General features: G+C 48.2%; 1 protein-coding gene and 1 long non-coding RNA gene across 3 annotated transcripts in view; one reads left to right on the top strand and one right to left on the bottom strand.

The window, feature by feature from the left end:
* Abl1 (ABL proto-oncogene 1, non-receptor tyrosine kinase) overlaps nucleotides 1–26,937 on the bottom strand; it is a 103,257-nt gene that overhangs the window by 18,090 nt on the left and 58,230 nt on the right. The window contains exons 1-4 of one of the 2 annotated variants that reach the window (XM_006233918.5): nucleotides 20,807–20,990; nucleotides 7,123–7,296; nucleotides 6,412–6,707; nucleotides 492–764 (exon numbers count right to left, since the gene is read on the bottom strand). In XM_006233918.5, the coding sequence (XP_006233980.1) occupies nucleotides 492–764; nucleotides 6,412–6,707; nucleotides 7,123–7,296; nucleotides 20,807–20,885 (822 nt within the window). In that variant the 5' untranslated portion in view covers nucleotides 20,886–20,990. Of the gene's footprint in view, nucleotides 1–491; nucleotides 765–6,411; nucleotides 6,708–7,122; nucleotides 7,297–20,806; nucleotides 20,991–26,937 lie in introns of those variants that run through there. The other variant, NM_001100850.1, reaches the window with a different exon arrangement.
* On the top strand, nucleotides 20,973–25,389 carry LOC134486069 (uncharacterized). The gene is made up of 2 exons (XR_010064749.1): nucleotides 20,973–21,210; nucleotides 22,381–25,389. It is a non-coding gene; the product is annotated as an uncharacterized LOC134486069 (long non-coding RNA).

Here is a 26,937-nt window from a genome sequence, read left to right as displayed (position 1 = left end):
GGACACTCTCACCACAGGGACAAGCTCGGATTATGCAGATTCAGGGAAGAACAAAACCACACGCAAACAGGACACGTGGCTCAACGGTGGAGAGGTGTGTGGCCCTGTGATTCCAGGAAGGCCACAGCCCAATGACAAGCAGAAGCCTGCCATGTGAGAAGAGCACGCCAGGACACCTCACTGGCCTTTTCTAGCAGCCCCCAGAAATCCACATGGGACTCATGATTCTCCTTGAACCCAGCCTGTGTACTTTCTCTGAACTCTCATTAAGGACATAGCCTCCATGTCACTGACGAGAGCAGAAAGCAGGCTTTGAGGAGCACTGTCCTCTAATAACGAGCCCTTCCCGACCCTCAGCACTGGGCAGTGCTCACCATCTGCAGTCACAGATAGAGGCGCTCAGCCTCAGAGAGGCCAAGCCAAGGAGGCCAGGGGCACTGCCCAGTCACAGCAGACGCCCATCCTCGCCCTTCAACCATGCCCCAACTCACCTTCAGGGTCTTCACGGCCACAGTGAGGCTGTACTTCTTCCAGACGCCCTCGTACACCTCCCCGTACTGGCCTCCGCCCAGCTTGTGCTTCATGGTGATGTCTGTGCGCTCCATTTCCCACTTGTCATAGTTGGGGGACACGCCGTAGATGGTGGGCTTGTTGCGCTTGGGAGCTGGGTAGTGCAGTGTGGTGATGAGCCCGTCAGCCACAGTGGAATGATGGTGAACTAACTCGGCCAGAGTGTTGAAGCGGCTCTCCGAGGAGACGTAGAGCTGAGGAAGACAGGGGACAGTCCTCACTCACAGAGCAGAACCCTAGGGAAGGCTCTGCAGACCGCTTAGCGTCACCTGCAGCAGCAGCTTCTAGCAGGGATAGAACTCACCCACACAGATGCCCGAAAGCCCGAGGGCACATGTACCTGCCTCGCTGAAACCCCACCCAGCATTCTCCCCTCTAACATCAATCTATTACTTTTAATTTCTTTAAAGATTTGTTTACTTCATGTATATGAGTACACTGTAGCTGTCAGACACACCAGAAGAGGGCATCAGATCCCAGATGGTTGTGAACCACCCATGTGGATTGAACTCAGGACCTCTGGGAGAGCTGAAAGTCAATGCTCTTAACTGCTGAGCCATCTCTCCAGCCCCTACTTTTAATTTTTATTATTTTTGTTTTATGAGCATGGGAAATCCCATGTATGTATGTATGTATGTATGTATGTATGTATGTATGTATGTATGTGTTATGTATGTGCATCATGAGCATGCCTGGTGCTCTCCGAGGCCAGGATAAGACTTCAGACTCCCTAGAAGTAGAGTTTCAGAGAGTAGTAGTGAGCCACCATGTGAATGCTGAAAAGAGAACTGGGAGCCTCTGGAAGAGCAGCAGCCAGTGCTCTTAACCCTGAAGAGACACCTTTCTAGTCCCTACCCTCCAATTCAAATGTTTTCCCTCAGTGTTCAATCTGAAGCCACCACCAGGGTGGAGGACAGCGTGGTTCCACACCCAGCCATGTTTCTGTCAGCGCCTTGCAGGTCAGAAGCCAGCAAAGCCTTTTCCGAGATGGGACACAGGAAGACTGAGATAGGAGTACTTCAGGCTTCTCTGAGAGCCACAGCACTGGGGGCCTCCTGCTTCCAGGGATCACTCTGCAGACACAGCAGAGGGGACAGCAGTGGCAGAAAGCACTCAGTGGGAGTGCAGCTGCTGCTGCTGTGTTGTAGGAAAGAACTGCTCCATGCACAGCCACAGGGACAGCTGGGCTCCGGGCACAGCAAGCACTGAGCACCTGATTTGCCCCAGTAGCGCATTCACAGGAGGGGCTGTGGCGGGGCTGTACTCAGACAGTGCTAATACTTGGTGAGACAGGCATAGAAAGAAAAGGGTCAAACTGTGGCTACAATAGTGACATCTGAAGGGGGGGGACAGAGACAGACAGACCGACAGACATGGGGGTGGGTGGGAGGAAGCCCGAGACATACATAGCAGACATAAGATCTTTGGTTGTTGGTTACGCTGGGCACCAGTCATCATAGTCTGTATGCATGGTCATCAGATAGCAATGTGCTGTGGTGGGGAAGCTTTAAATAAATGGTGTGGTCTCAGGAGGGCGGGTAAGGCCTTCCTGAGAGCCCAGAGCTCTCCTGCTCCAGAGTGCAAGAGGGGGTTACAAAGGAACCAGCCTGGCTCTTCCCCCTCCCTCCAAAGAGAAGCCTGTTCTTGCCCTCAGCTGACTACTCCACTAATCCACTGTTCTTGGGCCACGGGCCTGTACCACATTGCTTCAATTTTCAGCTTTCCACACCAAGAGCTAAATAAAACCGTTTCTGTGAATTAGCTGCTTCAGGTTATTTCACTGTGGCAATAAAATACAGACCAAATTATTTTCTATAGCTTACAGTATTAATATTAGATCATTAAAACATTTGAAAGGAGATAACCACAGGGGGTAGGTAGCTCCCTTCTCCGCTTGTCCAGAGAATATACTTTAGAAGAATCTATAATTCTACTAAAATAAAAGTTCAAAGACAACCTAGACATGTACCTCACTTCTTGTGTGACAACTGTGGTCTCTCTGTGAGAAGCTGCGTCTGAGCAACAGGACACTCCAGGCTGAGGAGGTCTCTCTCTCTCTTTTTCTCTTTTTCTCTTTCTCTCTCTCTCTCTCTCTCTCTCTCTCTCTCTCCCCCTCCCTCCCTCCCTCCCTCTCCCTCCCTTCCTCTCTCTCTCTCTCTCTCTCTCTCTCTCTCTCTCTCTCTCTCTCTCTCATCTCAGAGCCTGTGTGAACCGCTCTGGAGCCACAGTGAGTCAGACTGGGGCATGAGCTGGTGAAGGAAGAGGGTAAGAGAGCACACAGCAGCCCGCCGTAAGCCTGGTACCCACACCATGCTGCCCACAGCCCTCCCTCAGTGCTGGTCAGACAGTGTCCTCTGTAGGGTTCAGGGGGACAGCTCCCAGTCTCTGCCACTCCCCAAAGAGCTGTGACTGAGTTTATGTTCCAACCTAAAATTTACATACCCTCATTCATTAAACATTAATATTACAGCCAGCTGCCCTCGGGTGCCACGTTGCTCCACCCCAGCCGTGTTCCTACAGTCACACTGTCCACTTTGGTGGCTGCCTTCTGACTGCCATCGCTTCTGATTAGAACTTCATTCAGTGATAATCGGGACGAACACTGAAGTCCACGGTGTGCTCAGAGGAGCAGGTGAAGTTAGTACCATACGTAACGTGTTCTGTGCTGTGCTTGTTCCCCAAACACACAGCGTGCCCAGCCAGGGCTCTGCCTCTTCCTGTCCATCGAGAAACCCTATACTGACTCTCCTTGGTGCCACGCCATAGGCACATGCCAGCTGTGCTCTAGAATTGAACCTGGGTCTTCAGAGCTGCTCACATGCTCTCTTGGAGGCAAAAAGCCCTTTAGTTCCCACCCTGTCGCAACTCTTTCCCCAAGAATGGCTACAGCACTGTTCCGCTCCAGGGGAAGGCAAAGCCCAGATAACCTGGAGGCCCGGGAGCCAACCCATCTTTCTGCCTGGGCCCCATTCCTGTGGACTCCAGCTGCGGCTTCTAACCATGAAACAACAGAAGCTGGGAGGGATGGAGGGAATGCTTAGCTGTAGCTGCAGAACATTCCTGCAGGAGAGTAGCAACAAAAGGCAAGAGAGGCTGTCGCCTGGAAGGCAGCCCTGTCTAAGGTTGCTTCGGAAAAGCACAGAGCACCTCAGAGAGGGAAACAAGTCAGGGGACAGAAACAGAGATCCATTGGCCCCACAGAAGAATCTTCTGTACCTGCTTGTTGGCTGGGGCTTAGCTGATTTTGAAATAAAATATAAGCATCATCAGTCCCGGTCTGTGCGTTCTACCATTCTTAAATGTTCTCCTTAGTAATCAGAGGATTGCATCAAAGCAAAGCTATGTGGGGCGCATTCTTCAGTGTTGAGCCCCACTATCCCACCCAGAGCTGAGGCACCTCCCAATCCTGATGCATGTCTCTCACTCCAGGGACACGATTCCATCCAATACAGTTTCCTTGGATGTACTCTCTACAGAGGGCTGAGAAGTCTCCACGGTCTCTGGGTGCCTGGACAGCAGAGGAAGAACCTCGTCTAGGGAGGGGCAGGGAGCAAGCTGTCAGCTGAGCTGCTGGTCATGGGAAAGGCCTCTCCACAGAGACACACAGCAGCCTTTACACAGTGGGACCTCAACACTTCCCCAGTACTCAGCCCAAGCGCAAGCTACAGAGCTGCCTTAGAGCTACCTGACTGCGCTGTTCTGAGGTTGGTGACTAAAGGACTCTGGGGACGAGACAGCAATGCTTTGCTCAGTGCGGACCTCAGTGGTTATCCTGAAGCAGCCCAGCTGGCTATGTAAAAAGAGAGCAAGTGGGAGCAAGCAGACAGCTCTAGAAACCCACCTTCAGGGAAGAGGCACTCTGTAGCCTGAGGGCTCTTTCAAAGGGCCACCACCCTGGAGTCCAGTCTCTAGCATAAACACCTAGTGGCTAGCCTGCCTGTGTTAGCAAACACGTAGGGCAGTTCCCTGTGAAGCACAGCATGGGTGTTTCTGTGACAGTCTCCAGCATGGACTGTGGGGGAAGACCATGCCCAGTCAATGTGGGCAGCACGTCCCAGTGACTGGTGTCCCAGACTGAACAACAGGGAATAGAGAAAGTCAGTGCATTCCTGTTTTCTGCTTCTCCGTTCTCTGGGATATGAGCAACAGCAGCACCTACGGATACGCCAGCCCCACCAGGACTAGCCAAAATACACAGACCTTTCCTTCCGTGAGTCGCTTCAGTTGGGCATCTGGTCAGCATTGGGGAAAGGAGTTAAAACATCACTGAAACCACAGTGCTACACTACAGATGCTCCTAGAGACAGGCAGGAGGAAAGAAATCAGAGAGGCACATGGATGGGCATGGTGGCACATGACTTTCATCCCTGTGCTCTGGAGGCAGGGGCAGGCCAGCCTGGTGGGCAGAGCAAGTTCTAGGAGGGGACTGTAAAGATGCCCACTCGATACAAATGAATTCGAGCCGCTGGGGAAATGCTGAAAAGATTCTCCAAGTCTCACCCTAAAGCAAACAATCAGGGGACCCATAGACTCCACACACCTGAAAGTGCGCCCCACAGACTTCTCTAAGCAGGAGAAAGACAGACTTAATAAGTGGAGCAAGAATGGCACATGGGTAGGAATCCAGTCCCGTAACAAAGGTGGTGTGTGGTCTGCTGAGATGCTCTAACCCTGGTGAGGGAGAATGAGCTCTCATGGGCCTCTGTGAGAGGGATGGAGTAAGTGCTGCAGATGGTGGCTTTAAAGGGCATGTCTGTCACCTTTGCTTAGTTCAGCCTTTATCTTGCCAACGCTTACACCAGTGCAGAGAAACAATGTAGCAGGTCACAGACTGGTTTTGGTTTTGTTGCTGTCTTTACACTGTGGCTCACTATGTCTCCTCGCTGTATTCAAACTCAGCAATCTTCCTGCCTCACCACCCCAAGAATTGGGCTTTTAGGTGTAAGCCACCACAGGACCCTGACAGAGGCAGGTCTTCATGCGCCACTGCGAAATTCTCCAAAACACCCTGTCCCATGGGGAATGGCCAGGTGTGTGAGTGTGCAGGCATTAAGTGTCTTTGCTGCATAAAATGATACACTGGGTAAGTCTGAAAGGAGCTGGAACAGTGAGCAGACTGAGCTAGGAGACAGAATTAGTTTTCATTGTAATGAGTTTATCATTTGAAATCATGCACATACATTACATAGAAATGAGAAGCAGGCTGTGTGTGGCAGGGCACACTTGTCATTCCAGCACTCACGAGGCAGAGGCAGGAGTGTTGCCACAAGTTTAAGGCCAGCCTGGGCTACATAGTAAGTTCCAGGAAAGCCAGCATTACATACATAGCAAGATCCTCTCTCAAAATCAAACAAAAAAGAGTGTGTGTGTGTGTGTGTGTGTGTGTGTGTGTGTGTGTAAAATGTATCTGCATTAACTGCAGTTCTGCACGAGAACACATGGTCATGCTAGGCAAGTGTCACATGGAGCCGATCACCCCCAACCCACCGCCCCCACCAACCCTGGTTCAGAGGCTGTGGTGGTTTAAATAAGAACACAGCTCATATATTTGTGAAACTAATGGAAGCGTCTGCTGTCTACTTGGAGGACTCCGACGACATTGCCTGGTTTGTTTGGAACAGGGTCTTCATGCAGTTCAGGCTGCCCTTGGACTCACTATGCAGCCAAGGAGAGTTCTGAATTCCTGATCCTTTCGTCTAGGCCTCCTGCTGGGACTACAGGCATGAGGCACCCTGATGGAGCCTTGCTGAATAACTCAGCGCCCTGGGCTACCACCCGCTCCCCTCTGTGCCTCCCACAGCCCGTCAGTTCACTGCTGGTCCCAGTCGGGGTGTTACCCACCTTGCCATCAGAGGCAGTGTTGATCCTGTAGTGGTACACCCTCCCTTCATACCGCAGCGAGATGGACCTCTGGCCCGGGCTGCTCTCGCTCTCCCGAACTAAGAAGCTGCCGTTGATCCCACTGCTCAGCAGGTACTCTGCAGCGTTTCGAGACACGGGCCCGTGATACCAGGAGTGCTTCTCCAGGCTGTTGACAGGGGTGATGTAGTTGCTTGGGACCCATCCTTGGCCATTTTTCGTTTGGGCTTCACACCACTCCCCATTGTGATTATAACCTAAGACCCGGAGCTTCTCGCCTTAGAGGAAAGAATAAACAGACATCATTAGGACCGGCTTTCTTCTTGCTAACCTTTCTCCAGCACATCTTATTTTCTGGTTGGTCAGGAGCACACAAGGGACAACGCTGCCTTGGCATCTAAGGTCATACAAGTTTACTCAAGAGTTTCATTCCCATTACAAGAAAATGTTTTAAGGAAAAAAGGCTTTTGCTTGGGGAATTAAAAACAGTAGAAAACCCCCATGTTTCCAGCGAGGGGTTCAGGCATCTTCTGTAGGAATACAGGAAGTGTGTTGCCCTGGAGCCTCCCACGGGTGGGTGCGAGGCTCTTCGCAGGCATTTCTGCTCTCAGACTGTAAAGCTGCCCTCTCAGGGAGCAAAGGGCAGGCCACTCCAGCCACACCCTCCACCCTTGCCTGCCATCTTTCCTTTACCTTTAGTGATGCTGAGAGTGTTGTCTCCACTGGCCACAAAATCATAGAGTGCCACAAAAAGGTTGGGGTCATTTTCGCTGGGCCCAGCAAGAAGGTTTTCCTTGGAGTTCCATCGAGCTGCTTCGCTGAGACCCTGGGGCTCAAAGTCAGAGGCCACTGGCCTCTGCAGGGCTTCTGTAAGACAAGGAAGAGGCAAATGAACCTGGAAGAGAACTTGGGAGAGCTGAGCTGAATTCACTGTTTAACATCTAGATGTTCTACATAATAAAATATTTAGTTGTCTTTGTCAAGTACTCTGCAAAGCACTAAACGTTTTCATCTCCTTGATAGTTCCTTATGGTGGTTTACATGAGAATGGGCCCCATATGCTTGAATATCTGAATGCTCGGTCTGGTCCTCAGAAATGGAACTGTTTGGGGAGGATTATGAGGTATGACTTCATTTGAGGTTCCCAACATCCATGCCATTCTCAGTCAGCTCTGCCTCCTGTTTCCAGGTCAGGACATGAGCTCAGCTCCTGCTCTGGCAATGGCCTGCCTGTGCCACACTCCCCACCATGACTGCCATGAACTCTCACCCTCTAGAACCATGAGCCCCAAATTAAACACTTTATGAGTTGCCTTGCTCATGGCGTTCTGCCACCGCAATAGAAAAGAAACTAAGGCATTCCTGGTCCCCAGTAGTTTAAGCCTGTAAATTCATTCACTCACTCATTCATTCAGTCACTCATGCAGGCAGGCAAGATGGCTCAGCAGGTAAAAGCAATAGCTGTCAAGTCTGACAAGCTGAGTTTGATCCCCAGAACCCACTGGTTCGTTGGAGAGAGCTGACTCCAGGAAGCTGCTTTCTGACCTCCATACCCATCACGGCATATGCACATACAGACATATCCCCCCAAATAAATGTGATCAAACTCATCACCCAATATGAGCCTTCTCAGAAACAGACATAACCCATCTCTATAATCTGCCACCGCCTACAACAGTTGCCATCCCAGCACTCTCTATGCTAGTGTGAGAGCAAGTTCCCGCTGAAGTCTCTCGGCCACATATTAAAGCTCTTCTCCACTGAAACCTCTTGGGCGTACACAGTTCAAAGAACCCTGAGCACCAGTGTCCTCCATATTCCTACCAGGATGGCTCATTAAGCCCCACTTAAAGCATTCCATGGCTTTCCAAATTCAAAGTCCCAAAATCCACATTCTTCCAAACAAAAGCATGGTCAGGTCTATCACAGCAATACCCCAGTCCCTGCTACCAACTTTGTCTTAGTTAGGGTTTTACTGTTGTGGACAGACACCATGACCAAGGCAACTCTCATAAGGACAACATTTAATTGGGCTGGCTCACAGGTTCAGAGATTCATTTTCATCAAGGCAGGAACATGGCAGCATCCAGGCAGGCATGGTGCAGGAGGAGCTGAGAGTTCTACGTCTTCATCTGAAGGCTGCTAGCAGAATACTGACTTCCAGACAGCTAGGATGAGGGTCTTAAGCCCACACCCACAGTGGCACACCTACTCTAACAGGGTCAAACCTTCTAGTAGTGCCACTCCCTAGACCAAGTATATACAAACAATCAGAGTCACAAAGTGAGTTTGAGGCCATCCTGGGCCATGGAGTGTGTTCTAGGCTAGGTAAGTGGTACACAGTGAGACGAGGAAGAGAGGGAGGGAAAGCAGACATGTCTAAAGGATGAACAAGACCAACAAACAAACAACTCGTGGGGAACTAAAAACCATCATTATACATGGAAAGTGTGATGCCTCGCTAGGACTGAAGAGCGGCAATCCTTCAAACCAGTGGGCCCTTCTGAACAGTGGCAGGCATGTGGTGGGTGAGATGTCATGACGGCAGGCAGCCCTCTACAGTGCCTCCTGCAGCCATGTGCACTGCAGGGTCCAGGGCAAATCACCTCAGTCTCACGATCTTTCAACATCTTTAGCAATTTATCCCAAGACATACAAACAATGACCAGTGCTCACCAATGTAAAAGACAAAAGAGCAGGAAGGTCCAAAACACACACTGATCAACTTAAAACAAGCTGTGTCCCATCCATAAAACGGGACACTTCAAAGTCCAATTGGGATGTTTTAGACAGGGCTCAGGGGCAGGACACCAGCCTGGAATGTGAGGCCTTGGGTTTGATTCTCAGTATCACAAATAAACAAAATACTTTCATTGAAAAACTCTCTAATGGCTTGGGAATATGTTTATAACACATTCATTAAAACTTTAAATTATACCCTGGCATATATAGTAATATCCCAATTTTTTTTTCTTTTTTTTTTTCCCCCGGAGCTGGGGACTGAACCCAGGGCCTTGCGCTTCCTAGGCAAGCGCTCTACCACTGAGCTAAATCCCCAACCCCAATATCCCAATTTTATAAAAAGCAAAGAGTACCAGAAGAAACTACACCAAGATGTGAGCTGACTTAGTGCAGGGGGTCACAAGACTGTCAGCTTTCCCCGCTCTCCTCTGTTATAGCTCATGTGTTAATGTGACCAGGTTCTTTTTATAATCAGCCCCCAATCCCAGCACTAGAACGGCATGTAAGTAGGAGTCAGGGTGCTTACATAACAGACAATTTAAAATGAGTAGCTCTGGGAAGAGGCTCCTCCCACTGTCCTAAAAGAGCACTTATGTGTTTCCCCGCATGCCCCAACCCGGAGCCAGAGTGTAGCGCGTTGGAAGGCTGGGCCCATACAGGAAATGAAGGCTGTGTCACGCGTACAGAAGTGCTTTTCTTCTCAAACGCCATTTGACCTCTTCTATCAAACATTCTGCTGCATCTGGATTTGATCAGAGTTACATAACCAGGGGAAGTGGCCTGGAAAAACACCTGGAGTAAGCAGGACACATTCTGCCCAGAGGTGAGGAGGGAAGCAGGCCTGTCCCCAAGGCTGGGATAGAAGCTGACAATGTAGGTAGGGGTGAAGCCTTTGTTAGAAAACTGTCCTGCAGCTGCCTGGATCCAACAGGATAGCCTCCAAGCCCTCTCACCCGCCCCTACCCCATCCCCCAATCCTGTTCCTCCAGTTAACAGCCAAAGCCCAAAGGGAAGTATTGCTCATGCATGCCTCTGGATGGAGACATCGAGTGCAGCCTCAGTTCAGCAACAAAACCTTCCAGCCAATTCCCAGTCCAGGCTGATGTCAAAACTGACTCACAGTGCATCACTGCCAAGTTACTTTCTTCATTTCATAGTCAGCCATACTCGTCAACTGTAAAAATGATCACAGCTCACCAGGCCAAAGCTGCAGAATGTACTCAAATCTTTGTTGCTCAAGACATTAACTTTCTGCCAGTCCAATGTCAGGAAACCACAGCATCACCACCACCAAGCCTGAAAGCTTTACTCACAAAGATGCCTCGACAAGCTCCCCTCCTCCTATTCCCTCAGCAAGTCTTTGACTGCATTCTCAGACAATTTTCAACGCACACCACTGATTAATTCTCTTCTCTACCACAAACACTTTCTGTTGTGTCCTTTTGAATGACATTTTAAATATATTTAATTTGGATTTTTAAATGTGCCCGTTGTCCCCTTTAAGACCATTTTGTTCTCTTGCTGTTAGTAAGGAGGTTGCCGCCCATCAGTGACACTCAGCAAGAGCTGCTAATCAGCCTATTGCAGCACCATGAATTGGTGCCATCTGAGAACTGCCTCCAAACCGCTAGGAAACCCGGGCTCCGTTGGCAAGTTCAAGTGGAACCATGCCATGAAACTGTGCATGATTGGCTTGTCTGGACAGTACTCTAGGGAAACTGTTTGGGTCTTTAAGTTAAAGATCCTTTTTATTAAAATAAAAAGAAATCCCTCTTCAAGGTTGTGAGTCACTGATGAAAACTTTATAGAAGATCCTTGGATGTAGCATATCTGGGCTAGACCACTGTGAGGGGTGAGGGGAGCCAGCGGCTGCCCTGAGACCCAGGTGCAGGAGACTTTCTTGTCTCAGGGAGATGGGAAAATCAGCCTCCAGGAAAAACATCCCCAGGAAGCTCCAGCCTTCCTGTTGGCACCGGTCCCCAGGTCCTCTTGGAGTGTGGGGCAGCCAGCTGCACAGCACTCCCCCTGGCCCTCACCTTGGGCCCTGGGAGACACTTCCTTTGAGAAAGGGTCAGAAAAGGGTATGCTCCTGAGCACACAGTCCCATTTCCTGCACTCATTCCTGCCAATGTAACTTTATTTCCTTGGTGGCCCCTTTGAGATTTCCTCTGGTTAGAGGAATCCACGCAATGCGCAGATCTGTAAAACAGACCCTTCGAAAAGGAGAGAGGGCTTCATGTTTTAGCTCCTCTCTGTTCCGGCTGATGAGGTCATGCTCAGAATATTCTCACGTCAGTCTGTAACTGCCTCATGCGTTCCTCATAATGTAAGCCTGGAGGAAAAGTCTTATTTCCCACAATGTGAACTTGCTGAAAGCCATTCCATCCCTCTTGTAGCTCAGACCCTCGCCCACAGTTCAGATTATTGAAAAAGCAAAGCCACTCTTTTTTTTTTTTTTTTTTTTTTTTTTTTGGTTCTTTTTTTCGGAGCTGGGGACCAAACCCAGGCCCTTGCGTTTCCTAGGCAAGGGCTCTACCACTGAGCTAAATCCCCAGCCCCGCAAAGCCACTCTTAACTAAATACAGCCTTTGTATTACCCTCACACCCAGAACCCAATTTTCCCAGCACCTTGAAACACAGAGTCATGGGGTATAGAGGAACTGGAGTGGAGAGGTAAGAACACCAGAGCCATCGGTGGCCTCGTGCCAGTCCTGGTTTGAGAAGCAGCTATGAAAGCTGGATAGATATAAAAGTGAAAGCCCAAGAGGGGCTGTCTCTACAGATGGGGTCTCCTCAGGGAGAGGAGACCAGAGACAGAGGCAGTGCTCAGCAAAGAAGGGGATGGTCCAAGGCCAGTCTGACACCCTGATCTCCATAAAAACATGCTTCTTTATGAACACCTTTGCTAAGAAAGGCCAAGTAACACCATCACTGAGGCAGTGACAGTGTGAGCCCCTCTGCAGCTGTAATGTGTGGAACTGACTTCTGCTGGAGATGGCTACCGTCTTGTGCTTCCTGTGTTCCGGCCAGAGACTAGTGAAGCAAAGATGATTTCTTTGCAAGGTGACCCTGGCAAGGTCATGGACCACCCCCCACCCCCCACCCCCCGGCTCCCATGACCTTCAGAGTAACAATTCCTGCACAGGGCTGCTGAGGTGTCCCAGTGATACCCAGGGACCAAAACAGTAACATGAAGAGCCTCCTGGGGCCGGTGTAGAGAGAACACATACTGTGCAACTTTCTCTTTAAATGATCATGTATTCCTTTCTTCTTCTGATATTATAGGTACTAGGAAATAGGATTCTAGGGAAACCTCTTTTTTTAAAAACATCCTCTTTTTTTAAAGTCATCCCAAGGCCTTGCAATCTATTACAATATACTTACCTAGACAATTAAAACAAGAGAATTCTCCCTGAACCTCTGAACTTCTGATCCTGCCAAACAACCCAAATACTAACCTTTTTGAAGATACAACCCTTGTTCCCAAAAATAAAAAAAATAGGAAGGCCTCTTGTATCATCCTTTACGGATCCTTGTTGGGGCTGGCGATAGGGCTGAGTGGTTAAGAACACTGGTTGCTCTTGCACAGGACTGGAGTTAGGTCACCAGCACCCACATAGCAGGGGCGGGCAGGGGTCACAACTGCCTGTAACTACAACTTCAGGAGATTCAACACTCTGTGTGGGAACCTGCACACATGTGGCACACATAGAAATAAAAATGAAAACAAACCATTTTTAAAAATTAATCTATTGTTTAAATAATCTATAATACTATTGGTGGAAATGACTAAATATTTTTGAATTTTAGTGTTTATGAGTATTATGATTTGGGATGTGTGTCTGCATGTGGGAGTCAAAGGACAGCTCTTTGCAGTGGGTTTACTCCTTTGACCTTTATGTGGGTTCTGAGGTGGAACCCAGGTCACAGGACTTGCCCAGCAAGCACTTCATCCATTCAGTCACCTGACAGCCTTCTAAAGAATCTAAAATAGAGACCATCTTCTAAAACCTCTCAGAGCACCTGTCACTCAGGCCCATGTCAGCACAGTATCCATCCATCCCCCACCCCACACTGCCTGCCATGTCCTTCTGAAACACCAGTCGGACTACTTGCTACCTGTTACTGGCCAGCCACCCTTTATTAGCAGTGTTACCCAGGCAATGCTCAGATCATCTTGTGCCTTGCAGGGTACGTAGCTGTGGGGAGCTTTTTGGACACTGCTCTTAAATCTACACAGGCCTCAGAGAGTGACACTACCAGCCCTACCCATGGTAGGACACTTCAGGCCCCTCCTGAAGCGGGTGGCAAGGTCCGAGGGCTCCAGGTGGGGCTGTGCTCTTCCACCTTCCCACCCCTTGAAGTCCTACTTCCCCAGCCCCTGCTGTGTCACCTGACTGCTCCTGACTGATCTCACCAAATCCAGTGGCAGGCTCTTCCCAGCCTGAAACATCCTCCTGCCTTTCCTATCTGTCGCTGGACCTCCCTCCTACCTCTGCGCCCCTGCATTATTATGGCTCCCTCTGGACCCACACTTGAGCACTTGGTATTGACTCTGCCACCAGCTATCAGATGATAAGGACCCTCCCGCATTCCCTGGCTTGGGTTCTGACATAGACAAACTAGATTAAAATCTCAGCACACTTTGTATCAAAGATGCTCCTTCCCAAGCCTGTCTCCAGGACACCAACAGTTTCAGCCAACTAGACTCAGGAGGGGTCAGTGCAGCCCAACACAACGCACTGCTGGGAAGCTTAGACACAGAACCCTCCATGCTTGTTAGCAGGGAGCAAAGTAATTTTAGGTCAGAAATGAAAAAGTGCACTGAAACAATCAGTTAACTCAAAGAAAGCCAGCAAAAATGTAGGGCAAAGCAGCCTGTCTGTCCAGAAACCCTCTAACACAGCCCGGGGACACAAGGGACTGTTTTCAACAAAATGTAAGCTATGCTCAAGATCTTAAAACAGGGCAGGACACAAAACCCTATCTCTCTGTGCTTTCAAATCAAACAGGGAGACAGCGGTGCAGCCCTGGGTGTCTCGATGGACCATCCCAGAAGTCCCTGCACTGGCTGCAGACCCCAAGTATCCATAGTGAGCCTGATGACAACACAGGGTTTTTACTGTCTCAGGCTGTGGACAATGAATGGACTGAGAGCTAGGGACAGACTCCATGCTCATCCTGAGGTTCTTTGTCTTTTGTCTTCTGGGTTCCCTGGGACCTGGCTGAACTGGACCACTCAATGGTAGCCAACTCTTTCATAAGGTCTCACTGCCATTAGCATTTTTATTGCTAATCTGGATCACTGAGAAACACTGACAAAGACACACATGCATGCACACACACAGGCAGGACTCAGGCTCCAAAAAGTCACGTCTGATTCTACCTGCACCCAGAGTCAAAGTCAATTTTTTTTTCTTTTTTCCTTTTCTCGGAGCTGGGGACCGAACCCAGGGCCTTACGCTTGCTAGGCAAGCGCTCTACCACTGAGCTAAATCCCCAACCCCTCAAAGTCAATTTTTTTTTTCTGGTTCTTTTTTTTTCCCCGGAGCTGAGGATCGAACCCAGGGCCTTGCGCTTCCTAGGCAAGCGCTCTACCACTGAGCTAAATCCCCAACCCCCCTCAAAGTCAATTTTAAGATGACTGTGTAAAATGTGCTACATCGTAAGGGGCTGGAGTAAACATTGGAGCGCTATAGACTCAGACGGGAGGTTCAAGTCCAGTTACTCCCTGGTGAGCACTAGCTAATGACCCATGATGAGAGACCACATAACCCCAGGGAGGTGACCTCACCTACTAGGTGAGGCTCTCCAGCTCTCCAGTCATCCTTGTCCCCACCCTCACCCAGCACGTTCACCCATCACACTGTACCTGTCCCAGTGTCTTGTCTGTCCCTCCTGCTGGCTGACCTCCCTATGTGTCTGCACACACCCAGTTTCCCCGCCTCTATTTTCCTTCTTCTCCCCTGACTTTGTTGTCTTTGTCTCCCTGTCTCCTGGGAGAAGTCTCTTTTTTCTCCTTTTCTTTCTCCTCCTCTTCCTTTCCTGCCCTCTCCACTTACCCACCAGCACTTAGCAGTATGTGATAGGAAAAGGGACTTGAGTGTCTGAGGAACAGTTCTCGTTTGCGGACAAAGTTATATTCTCAAAAGGAAAGGGCTGGCTGGGGAAGAGAACTCTGTGGGGAAAGTGACTGCAACATGGGCATTAGGAACCGAGTTTGTTTCCTTGGAAGCTTTTGTCAGCTGCACACAGACCAACAGTAACAACAAAAAGACCCTGTCTCAAACCAGGTAGAAGTCCAGGACTGACAGCCAAAACTGTCCTCTGATGTCCACACATGCAGATATGTGCAATGTCTATCCGCATTCCCACACATCACACACATATTATATACAGACACAGAAAAAAAAAGGCAAGTGACCCTTCTGTTACTTCTGCAACTACAGCTTCACCATGCAAGGAAAGAGGATCACACAGCTTGACCACTGTTAAAGGTGGGTGATACATGCAAGGGGGTTCCTAACTATCTGCTTTTGATGATGTAAGATCTCCGGGGGTGGGGCTGGGGGACAGTATTCTCGCTGACTTATACCTATAATTTCAACACTGAGAGGCTGAGACTGGAAGACAACTTCAAAAGAGATAAATACAGAAAATTAAGAATATAATTTATGAATTGTTCTATGAATTATGATTATGAAGGAAAGCCATTTGTGTCTCATTTGATCTTTAGTTCTAGTTTTGCATGATGTTTGTGCTTGTGTGTGTACATGTGTGTGTCTACATACATATGGACATGGTGGGTTTGCGAGGGAGATAGTTTTTTGGTTTTGAGACAGGGTCTAGCTAAATAGCCCTGGTTGTCCTAGAACTCATTTTGTAGATCAGGCTGGCCTCAAACTCATAGGGAGGGAACCATCTTCCTCTGCTCATAAGTGCTGAGTGTTTGTGTGTGCTGACTATGAATGTGTGTACACATGTATGTATAAAGACCCTCTCATGACCTAATGCGTCGGCCCCACCCCATGCTAGGGTTGCAAGCACAAACACTGACCTGGCTTAGTGACGCATTTTTAAACCGATCTATTCCTGTTTTCCCACACCCACCTCAAATCAGCAACAATACCAGCTCAATTCCAGACTCAGTTCTTTCTACTTACACTGGTGTTTTTTGTCCAAACAGATATCTGTGTGAGGGACCTGGAGCCACAGATAGTCAGAAGCTGCCATGTGGGTGCTGGGAATTAAACCTGCACCCTCTGGAAGAGCAGTCAGTGCTCTTAACTGCTGACTTATCTCTCCAACCTCCACAATGACACAATTTTTAAAAGCTCTGAGCAGCACAGGATTTTAGTTTGTAAATGCCCAGGGCTGTGGAAATATTTCTTCCTTGGCAGAAAAGAAAGATACTGACCAAAAATCAATGGGAATGCTTCTTTTGGTTCTTTTTTTTTTTTTTTTTTCCCGGAGCTGGGGACCGAACCCAGGGCCTTGCGCTTCCTAGGCAAGCGCTCTACCACTGAGCTAAATCCCCAACCCCGGGAATGCTTCTTGTACCATTAAAATATTCACCATGGGATGGACTAAGGAGAGGATCAAGGATCCTCGAAGAAGGAGGATACTGAAGAGATGGCTCAGTGTCTAAGAGTACTAGGTGCTCTTCTAGAGGCATTCCCGACGTCCACAGTGGCTCAAGCCATCTGCAACTTCAATTCCAGAAGATCAGAAGCCCTCTTCTGACCTCCACACAGCGCCAGGCATCACATATGATGCACAGACACGCAGATAAAAAAATGATAAGATAATTAAATTCTAAAATCTAAGAAGACAAAGCATTAATTTTCTTGCGTATCTATTTTTAAATTTTGAAATAATTTATTAACAAGAAAAATTATGGGTGAGTCTACTCAATTCTATCATTACTTCAGCCATTAAAGAAATGGGTAAAGTCTCCATTTTTTTTTTAATTGCTAAAGATCTGTTTACAATAACAACAGCTTACAGTTACTGGCTCTTGCTCAGTGACAGGCGCTGGATTGAACAATTTACATGTCTCTCAACAATGAGGTAGAGACTACTGTGAGCCTCATTTTATGTCAGCTGCTCAGAGAGCACCCCAGCTAAATCATCTGAGAGGATGGCTGGCTCCTGGGGGTGCCTGGCTCCACAACTGTCTACTTCAGGGACCCAGGGGTGGGAGGGGAGGTCTGATGCTGCCAGGACTTGGAAGGGAAAGCCTAACAATGTCTGAGGGCGCCAAGGAGCAACCCCCAACAGTTCAGTGGAAATGCACGTTTTTGCCTCAGCTGTTTTTCAAGTGGTCAACTGGGATTCTCATGGGTCCTTAAAGCAACCCACAGGCTAGAATGAGGAAGTCTCCTGACTTGAACAAAAGAAAAGAAAGCCAAGCAAGTCAGGGTAGGATGGGGTTGGGGAAGGGGGAATCTTTTAAAGCCAACTTCTAAAGTGCTGTCACCAAAGTGCTCTGATGGTCTTCCCTTGGGAAATCAACAGGGCTAGTCTGAGAAATAAGTGAGGATGTCTGGGGTCACAAACTGTCACATTGAAAAAGCTCAATGATATTAACATAACCCAAAATGACCAAGATTGACCTGCTAGGTAACAGAAAGAGCTTGGGATCCTCTTGTTCCTGAACAAGGGAACAAAAGTGGTGAGCTCAGGAGAGGACTCAGAGCCCAGTTCTAAAAGCAGAGCCATGCGGCTGGCACTGCAGGAGGTGCTGGCTGCACAGTCTCAAGCTGAGAAGCTTCAGCGGGCTCTTCAAATAAATGAGAAAGGTCAACGTGAGTTCACTCTGCAGACCGCACAGAGCTCACAGAGTCCATACGCATCCCTGTACTAGCGGATGGATACAGGCAAGGCGGTGAGTAGACCTGGAGACCCAAGTTCACAGAGAAGGAACACTGACAACACTGGGGTTCAAGGTGGACCAAAGACTAAAGCTGATAGTCATTCTGGACAGAGACTTCAGAAGAGCGAAATTCCCGCATCACAAAGGGTTCTTAGAAATATAAGCTACTTCTAGAGGGGCACAGTTCTCTTAGAAAACCAAACCAAAAAATAATAATTGCCTCTAGGAAGAGAATAGGAGAGCCAATTAATTTCCATTAAATATTCTTTCAGAATTTCCTTACAAGTATTCTTATGCTTGCTTAAAATTGTTAATGGTCCTGTTGCTTTATGAAAGTAGATGTTTTCCTAATAACAGATGCAGAAAGGGAAGACTGGTCTAGCTTAGGCCCTAGCTGAGCTCGTCTGAAGACAGCATTGAATGATCCACAGTATTTCCCACAGGAGACAAGTGATCCGTTATTAGCACAGAGAGGCTAAGAGTGGGCTTTCTGGGCCAGCCTAGGTGCTCAGCAGGCTGAGGCAAGAGGATGCCAAGTGCAAAGCCTGTCTCTGCTACAGACTGAGTCCACAACCTGACTGGACAACTTGGCAAGTCCCTGTCTTGAAATTCAAAAGTTGGCAGGGGCCTATGGGTGTAGTTCAAGGCCCTGGCTTCCAATGCCCAAAAGACTAACTTACCGACTGACTTTGTTTTCCCTCTCTCCCTCCCTTCCTCCCTTCCTTCCTTCCTTCTTTCACAGCGATTCCCAGATGGTATAAGTTCAAATCCTGGGACCACCACTTGCTAATTCTGTCATCTCAGAGACATCACCTAACTTTTTGGTGCCTCATTTTCTTATCTACAAGATGAGATAGCCAGAACCACCACAGGAAGTCAGGAAGTGAGGTCATGTGGAGTGCAGACAATGCGTGGCCCACGATAGCCCTCTAACTGCTACTGCTGTCTTGCTGCCCATGCCTTCTCTGCCCAAGGAGCAGGGAGTGTACATTTGGTAATAATGGAAAATTCACCATATTCAATTCTCTCCCTGGCCTGGGAGGCCTAGGTCCCCGAGTGGGTGTCAATGAACTGATTGATTGATTTAGGATGTAAGCAAAAAATGAAAAGCCCAGATTACTTCCCCAGATTCTGGCAACAGCTCTCTTCCCCAGAGACAGACAGCACTTCTGTCTTCAAGACATAATTACACTGAGGCTGGCTTGATTCCGTCAGCTACAAAACAAGAATTCCTTCTACCTTTTTGAACTTCTGCTCACTAAGTGAGCAGAAAGAGCTCCTGGAGAGACACCTTCCTGGACAAGGCCTTACAAAACCAAAGTGAGAACAACACTTCTTTGGAACTTGGCAATGCTAGAATTCAATTTAAAGTATGTTGGAATAAAAATGGATTTTTTTTCCTCCTAAAACAAGAATTAAACCAACCAGATAGTCACTAAACTCTACTTTACCCCCAGGAACAAGCTGAGACCTAAGCAAAGCTGTGATGTGACCTAACTTTGCAGTTACAAAAGTCCATTCATCTCCGCCTCCAGCGGCCTCAAAATGGAGATAGTGCCTCTGACTAACTGGATACAGATGGGGAGGAGAGATGTGCGTAGAATGTGGAGCAACTTGGAAAAAATAAGCAACACAGTAACTGAGGATGACTCTGGCCCCTCAGATGCCAATTCTGGGGACAAATAAACCATCTTCCTCCCTCTGATGTTAGGCCCTGAGCTCAGCCATCCACACCAAGCTCCTCTGAGGAATCCAGTCCCTGGAGTCAAATGCACAGCTTGTAGCAGAGGGAGAACATGTACCACCTGTGCTGGGCACTTAAGTAGACATGGGTTGGGAGGGGCTGTAGGCCTTTGAGTGAAGAGTTGGGAGGGAGGAGGGGTGGGGAAGCAGGTTAGGTATTGAAAAGTCTTCAATTCTTTACAATTCAAAACAGGAGAAGTCCAAGCTGTTCTGAAGTAAACTTTACATTTCTAGCCCTATCTTGACTCTTACGTGGAAGAGGCAGAAAAGCCAGGGCGTCGCACATCTGTGAGCTCTGCCCTTCTGAAGAAAGCAGCAGTGCCTACGAGAGTCAACCATACTCTAACAGGCCTGCCAGGCCCAGTCCCCAGTACCGTCCCCTCAGCCTTCTCTCTTGTCATCCTTTTAGACTTAAACACTAAAGACAACAGGAAGGAGGCATGGAATTAGAGGAACAGGGTAAAGCAGGTAAAAGCAACAGGTTCCGGATTCTAAGTTTAAGCAAAGAACAAAACATGAGGGGCTCCCTGACCAACCACCAAACTAGATGCTCGAAACTCCTGGAAATACAAGCAAAACCATTCTCTTTCCCTTCTGAAAAGAGAGAATTCCCAAGACCTCTTCGTGGTCTGCAGAAAAGTGGGGGTGGGGGTGGAAAGTTCACACGAAATTCTGTACCCATAAATGGTAGAGCGGGATCCCTTTGTACGCGGCACTTGGTGGAGGTCCACCTTTGTGACACAATTCCCAGTTGGCAGTGGAAACGCCACAACGTGGGCTCACGAGGACCTAAAGGCCTGTAGCGCTGGCTTTTTCAAACTTTCTGGGCAGGAGCCACACCATGCGCTGGGACCTTGCCAGCGCCAGAGCCGCGGCTCTCTCACTCTCTCTGGAAGTCAGAAGAAGCCACCAGCACCCGCGGAGGCCTCAGAGGGAGAAGACTAGGAACCTAGAATGCACAGAAAGCGGGTGGGCAGGCCACTCCTGGTTGGTCCCCACGCCCAGGCCGGGATTTACCTTCTAGGTAGCAGCTGGAGGACGAAGAGAGCCCCTTCTTGGATTTGCAGCCCACCAACTTCAAGCAGATCTCCAACATGGTCCCGCGGCCACGGCGAAGGCCCCACCGCCTGGGCCCCCAGCCCCGCCAGGCCGCGCTCTACGCGCTCCCAGCACGGCCCGCGCCCCGGCCCTTGTCCCGCCTCCCGCCTAGGCCCGTAACAAAGGGCCCTGCGCTCCGCCCCGCCCGCCCCTTAACCCCTTCCAGGCAGAAGGCAGGCTCCACGCCCTCCCAGGGTGGCGCAGCCCTTGTTGCCGCGTGTCCAGGAAGGTCGGTGGAAATGCAAATTCCTCTCCACTTACCAAGACTGATCTCGCTTATATTTGGGGAGCAACTGTGATTAAACCTAAAGTGGGTGTCTGAGGTATGTGAACAGTCAGGGCTGGACCCCACTAATACCGGACGCTGCTCCAACCATCCGTTTAGACCTGGAGATGTGAGTTTTAGTTTAGGGAACTGTCTCTACAGTGCATGTTCATTGTGGGCTGAAGAGGCGGCCCTTCCTGACCTCATTTTCAGGAGAACTTTCCCTCTGTTTTCAGTGCCACGGGTAATCAGCGTTTGAATTCATTTCACGGTGTTTTTGCCTTTTCCTAAACGCTGGCTTACCAGAGGTTACCAACAAGATTTTAATTAAGCAATGGTCATAGCAGTGGGCTACTGGCACTAAGTTGGTGGGAAACAAGGACCCCAACTACAGCCAATCTAATAAAAACTCACCCATGTTCTAATGACAAAGGGAAAATAAACTTATGAGATAAGCCATATAACCAAGTCTGGTCCAATCTTTGCACTTGAAGAGATGACCTGTACTGGGATGGTTCTCTATGAGAAGTATTCCATGTGCCTTGCCACCCATGGGACCTGTGCACTGTAACCCTGTGAGGAAAGTCAGATCCTGACCCTGGTTCTTCATGTGAAAATAGACAGTCTAGAAGGTCACATGGTGGAAACCAGAAGACATGTGCTCAACTAGGATCTGCCTGGTTCCAAAGTTTGGCCTCTTGGCTACTAAGCGGACAGCACTGGGTAGCTAGAGCCATGATCACATGGCAAAAGTTATGACCTGTTTCAGAGAAAAATTTGGTTAAAGGACTTTGGTTCCAAAAGAAAGAAAAGCTGGGCAATGGCGGAGCACGCCTTTGATCCCAGCACTTGGGAGGCAGAGGCAGGTGGGTCTTTGAGTTGGAGACCGGCCTGGTCTATAGTGTTCCAGGACAGCCAGGGCTATACAGTGAAACCCTTTAAAAATAACCCCCACCCCAAAAAAACAGGCAAGGATAGGGGACAGGGCGGGACCCTGGTTCCCAGCTGGGCTACCCTACAATACTGATTACTAGGATGTCTGGAGCATCTGCACAGCGAAGGAGCAGGTCTCCACTTAGGTCTACCTAAAACAGCAGGTGTAATCAAGAGTGCCACGTCTGTGTCTGGGACAGGCCTCTCAGCCAGGATGTCACACACTTTTTGTGCTAATCAACACTAACATGTATTTGTGCTGAAGCCAAGTGGACCTACTTTGCTGCTAATACAGGTGCCAGACTAGGCCTCACAAGTACCCAGAACTCATGCCACTCAATCTTCTGGAGAAAAGGACCAGAGTGACCAAGAGACCACGGTCCCAACTGGATACTTTCCTGATCCTGGAAGACCATTTTCTGCGAGCTCCCACATGCTGACTAGTGTTGTCTTGATCCCGCCAACCTCTACGTGATGCCAAAAGTAACACTGAGAGAGGTGCCGCCACTTCCCACGATGCAGGGCCTGCCTGTTCTGCTACCACTTGGAAAGTCCAAGGGTCTTGGATCAGGTTATAATAAAGTCGGTCATAGAGCATATCAGATCACAGGGTTATATTCAGATTGGCAGCTTAATGCCAAGAACTACACATTAAAGGGCATTCTGAAATTCTAACCACATCCTTGAATACTCTTTAATACAAGTCAGACATTCACGTGTGCTGGACTTCATGCTGGGATGTAAGCCTGTTTTTAAAAGCTAATGACTACTACTAATATTCTACTTTTATGGCAATGACCTTATCCTCTGAAATCCTCTCTCAAGGTGAGTAATGCTTCTAAATTGTCTAGATTCGTTACAATTAAGATAAAAAACTATTCAATAGGCCAGGCAACACACTCAAGCAGCAGCGCTCATGGTAGCCATTGCCAAGTTGCACACAAACACAAACTGACTGAACTTCTATCCAGCTATAGCTTTTGAACTCTTGCAAGATAGGGGGAGTGCTGTGTACAAGCACATATCTGCATACATGCAGGCAGATTGCTGTATACATAATAAATAAATATTAAAAAAAAAAAGAACTTGGCACCTAAGCTTCCATGTCTGAGCACAGTAGAACCCTGTCTGTGTTGCAGCCTACTGATTCAGAATGTGTGGGCTAAACTGCTAAAGCCCCAGAGGACCCAACCAGGGGCCATTTTGGAAGAAGGAAGGAAAGGCTGCTACTGGATCCTATCAGGAATGGGACAGACCTGGATGGATGGATGGATGGATGGATGGATGGATGGATGGATGGATGGATGGATGGGCGGGCAAGCCAGCGGGCGGGCAGATGGACAGACAAACTCCATGAATTTGGAACTCATCTGAAAACAACTTGTAGATTTAAGAAATACATCACAGTAGAAGTAATAAAAGAGGGACTCTAAAATTTTAGATTGGATTTATTTTAAATTTGGGGTTCAATCTCTTTTTTAAAATGGGGCAGGCACCCACCATAGCAGTGGGTCAAGAGGAGGCAGGAATGTGGTAGAGGGACTGGAGTGGGAGTGGGAGTGGAGGAAGGTAGGTGAGTCTGGCTAGAGGGGCGGCCTGGGCCCTCCACAGCTGAACCTTGCATCTTTTCAGCACAGCTGGTTGTGCTGAAGGAACAGGGATGGTCTGTTTCACAAGTTGAGCCAATACAGCCCACAGCCTCTCACTGTTGGCCAGTTTCTCTAGCTTGGACCATCTGTCTGTGTGGAGCTGATCACAATAGCTACACCACTTCACTGCCCTACAAGGACGCATGTCCCTGGTAACTCTTGGAACCTTTCAGTCATAACTGTTTGTCTGCAGTCATGGATCACTAAGGTCCAGTGACTCCAGTCAGGCAACTGACAAGGCCAAGCTGTAGAGCTTGGATAAGCTTAGGCCATGTTGGAGACCTGCTTGAAGCTGGTGGGCTGCAAACCCAAGAAGGGCTGTCCTCCAACTGCTACCTGGAAGGTACACTCTGGTGGGAATGCTGGGGGACCCTCCAGGACTGTCCTGCCTGTGCCCTGCATGCTCTAGGTCCCTAACCTTCCCCTTCTGAGGTCTCAGCAGGTACTTGTGGGTTGAGCAGACAGCCTCATTCAGAGCCCCGATTTCCTCATCCGTGAGGTAGTGGGAGTGTCCTAAGAGTGGTCTCCACAGTGGAAATAACATATGGAGGCCTTAATACAGAAGGTGCATAGTGGCTGCTATAGCATTTTCCAGAGAACTCTGCACTAGTTAAGGACAGCACTCCTGCATGAGTACTGGGTGTATGTTGAGACACAAATGAATACTTTGCATCAAGAATGACTGGAGATGGGACTGGAGAGACAGCTCAGTGGTTAAGAGTACTGTCTGTTCTTTCAGAGGTCCTGGAGTTCAATTCCCAGCAACCATAGTGGCTCACAACCATCTGTAATGGGATCCGATGCCCTATTCTGGTGTGTCTGGAGACAGTGACAGTGTGCTCATATATAAAAAAAAATAATAAATCTTTTAAAAAAATGACTGGAGACAGCACAACATGAATTAGCTCTGTGGTGGTTTGTACTTGCTTGGCCTAGGGAATGGCACTATTTGGAAGTGTGGCCTTGTTGGAGGAAGTGTGTCACTGTGTGTGTGGGCTTTAAGACCCTCATCCTAGCTGCCTGGAAGCCAGTCTTCTCTCACCAACCTTCAGATGAAGATGTAGAACTCTCAGCTTTTCCTGCACCATGACTGCCTGGGCGCTGCCATGCTCCTGCCTTGATAATGGCCTGAACCTCTGAACAGGCAGCCCCAATTAATGTCCTTCCTTCTAAGAGCTGCCTTAGTCATGTGTCTGTTCATAGTAGTAAAGCCCTAACTAGGACGCTCTGGAAGGAGAGTAGAGTCGGGGTTGCTCGGGTTCAAATGTCATAGAGCCTACCTGACATCTACAGCTGACGTTTGGGAGACTGAGACTTAGACGTAACCAGCCCTCCACCCTCATCTTCACCAGCCTCTTCCAGACTCAACACACCGTGTACATGCACACTGCAGGCTGCCCTGCATATCATAATGCTCCTTGTCTGGTCCATCCTCTTGGGATGTCTAGACTGTGATTCTCAGTGAGGACCCAAAGCAAATTCTCTTTCTAGAAAACTTCATAATTTGGAAGGTGGAGGCAAAAGATCAAGAGAACAACTTAGGCTAAGGAGACCCTGTCTTAGAAAACAAAACAAAAATCTCATATACTATATATATACATGACTTTACTATATTTTATAAGTAAAGGGTATAAACCTATTTGGTCAAAAAAAAACCTGGGTTGGGGATTTAGCTTAGCGGTAGAGTGCTTGCCTAGCAAGCGCAAGGCCCTGGGTTTGGTCCCCAACTCCGAAAAAAAACAAAACAAAACAAAACTTAGTTTGATGAATAATAGTGCATCCATGTTAATCACTTTTTACTTTTAATCAACGTAATATATACACTCTGCTAAAAAAATCAAGCAGCATGAAGGTTCTTTTAATAGTCTTAAGATTAAAATTAAACCTACGCATGGTGGCACCCATCTTTGATTTCAGCACTCCAGCATCAGAGGCAGGTGGATCTCTGAGTTCAAGGCCAGCCTGGTCACATAGGGGATTTAGGCCAGTCAGGGTATACTCTGAAAACCTACTGAGAAAGGAGGGAAGAAAGAGAGGAAGGGGAGAGGGAGGGAGAAAAGAGAGGTGAGAAGGGAGTGACAGAGACACAAAGACTAAAACTAGTCCTGCAGCGTACTCTGGTCTGGTCACAGAAATGCCTCCTTTGGGTGTCTAATCTTAACACTTTGCTGCTCTGGGCTCACTAAGTCACATCACTTACTAACTCAGTAGAGCAGCATTACACAAAGGTCTAAAGCAGACCTGAATACAATTGTGACAGTCTAGCTGGGTATAGAATCCTCAGCTAATTGGAATTTCCCACAAAGTGGTAATAGTGGCATTCATCTTAATCCCAGCACTTAGAGAGCAGACAAAAGAAGGGTGGGGAATAATTTCCCTAATTTTGAAGATATTTCTCCATTGTTTTCTAAGTCTACAAGATCGCCATTTAGAAATGCAATCCTATTCTGACGTCTGAGCCTTCATAAAATAGCTTGCTTTTCTCTTAGAACACTTTTAGAATAGAATTTTCTTTCCCCTTTGGCATTCATAAACTTCACAATGATGTGTCTTGGAGTAGATAGTAGATCTCTTTCATAAACAGTACTTGGGTACCCAAGAGCTATCTAGATCAGAGTGACATCATGAGTTTAGGAAAGCACTTCTCTAAGCTCTGAAGATTTCCCTTTAAAGAAATACGATCAGTGTTAGGAGAGTATGTGTGCCACCGCATGCTTGTGGAGGTTGCAGACTCACCTCTGCCTTTCTATCTTTCTATATATTCTGGGAATTGAACTCAGGCCCCAAGCTAGTGTGGCAAGTACCTTTAACCGCTGGGCCATGTCACCAGCCCCAAATTTTTTCTTATAATTGTCTTCTAACTTCTGTTTATTGTTGTTATTATTATTACTTAATTCTCTTTCTGAACTTCTTGCCACTTGGACACTCTCACCCTGGAAGGGGCTTTTAACCTCATTATTGTCTTCCTTGGATTTCTTGTACATGTCTTTATGTTTTACATTTTAAGGTAAATTTGATTTTCAAATCTTTGGTAAAATTTTAAATTGGAGTTATAATTGGTTTTTTTTTGTTTTTTGTTTTTTGTTTTTGTTTTTTTTTTTTTTTTGGTTCTTTTTTTCGGAGCTGGGGACCGAACCCAGGGCCTTGCGCTTCCTAGGCAAGCGCTCTGCCACTGAGCCAAATCCCCAACCCCAATTGTTTGT

The sequence above is a fragment of the Rattus norvegicus genome, chromosome 3, assembly GCF_036323735.1.
Source record: "Rattus norvegicus strain BN/NHsdMcwi chromosome 3, GRCr8, whole genome shotgun sequence".
NCBI classification, from domain to species: domain Eukaryota; kingdom Metazoa; phylum Chordata; class Mammalia; order Rodentia; family Muridae; genus Rattus; species Rattus norvegicus.
The sequence above is the reverse complement of the archived record's forward strand: the minus strand, read 5'-3'. Positions and strand labels throughout refer to the sequence as shown.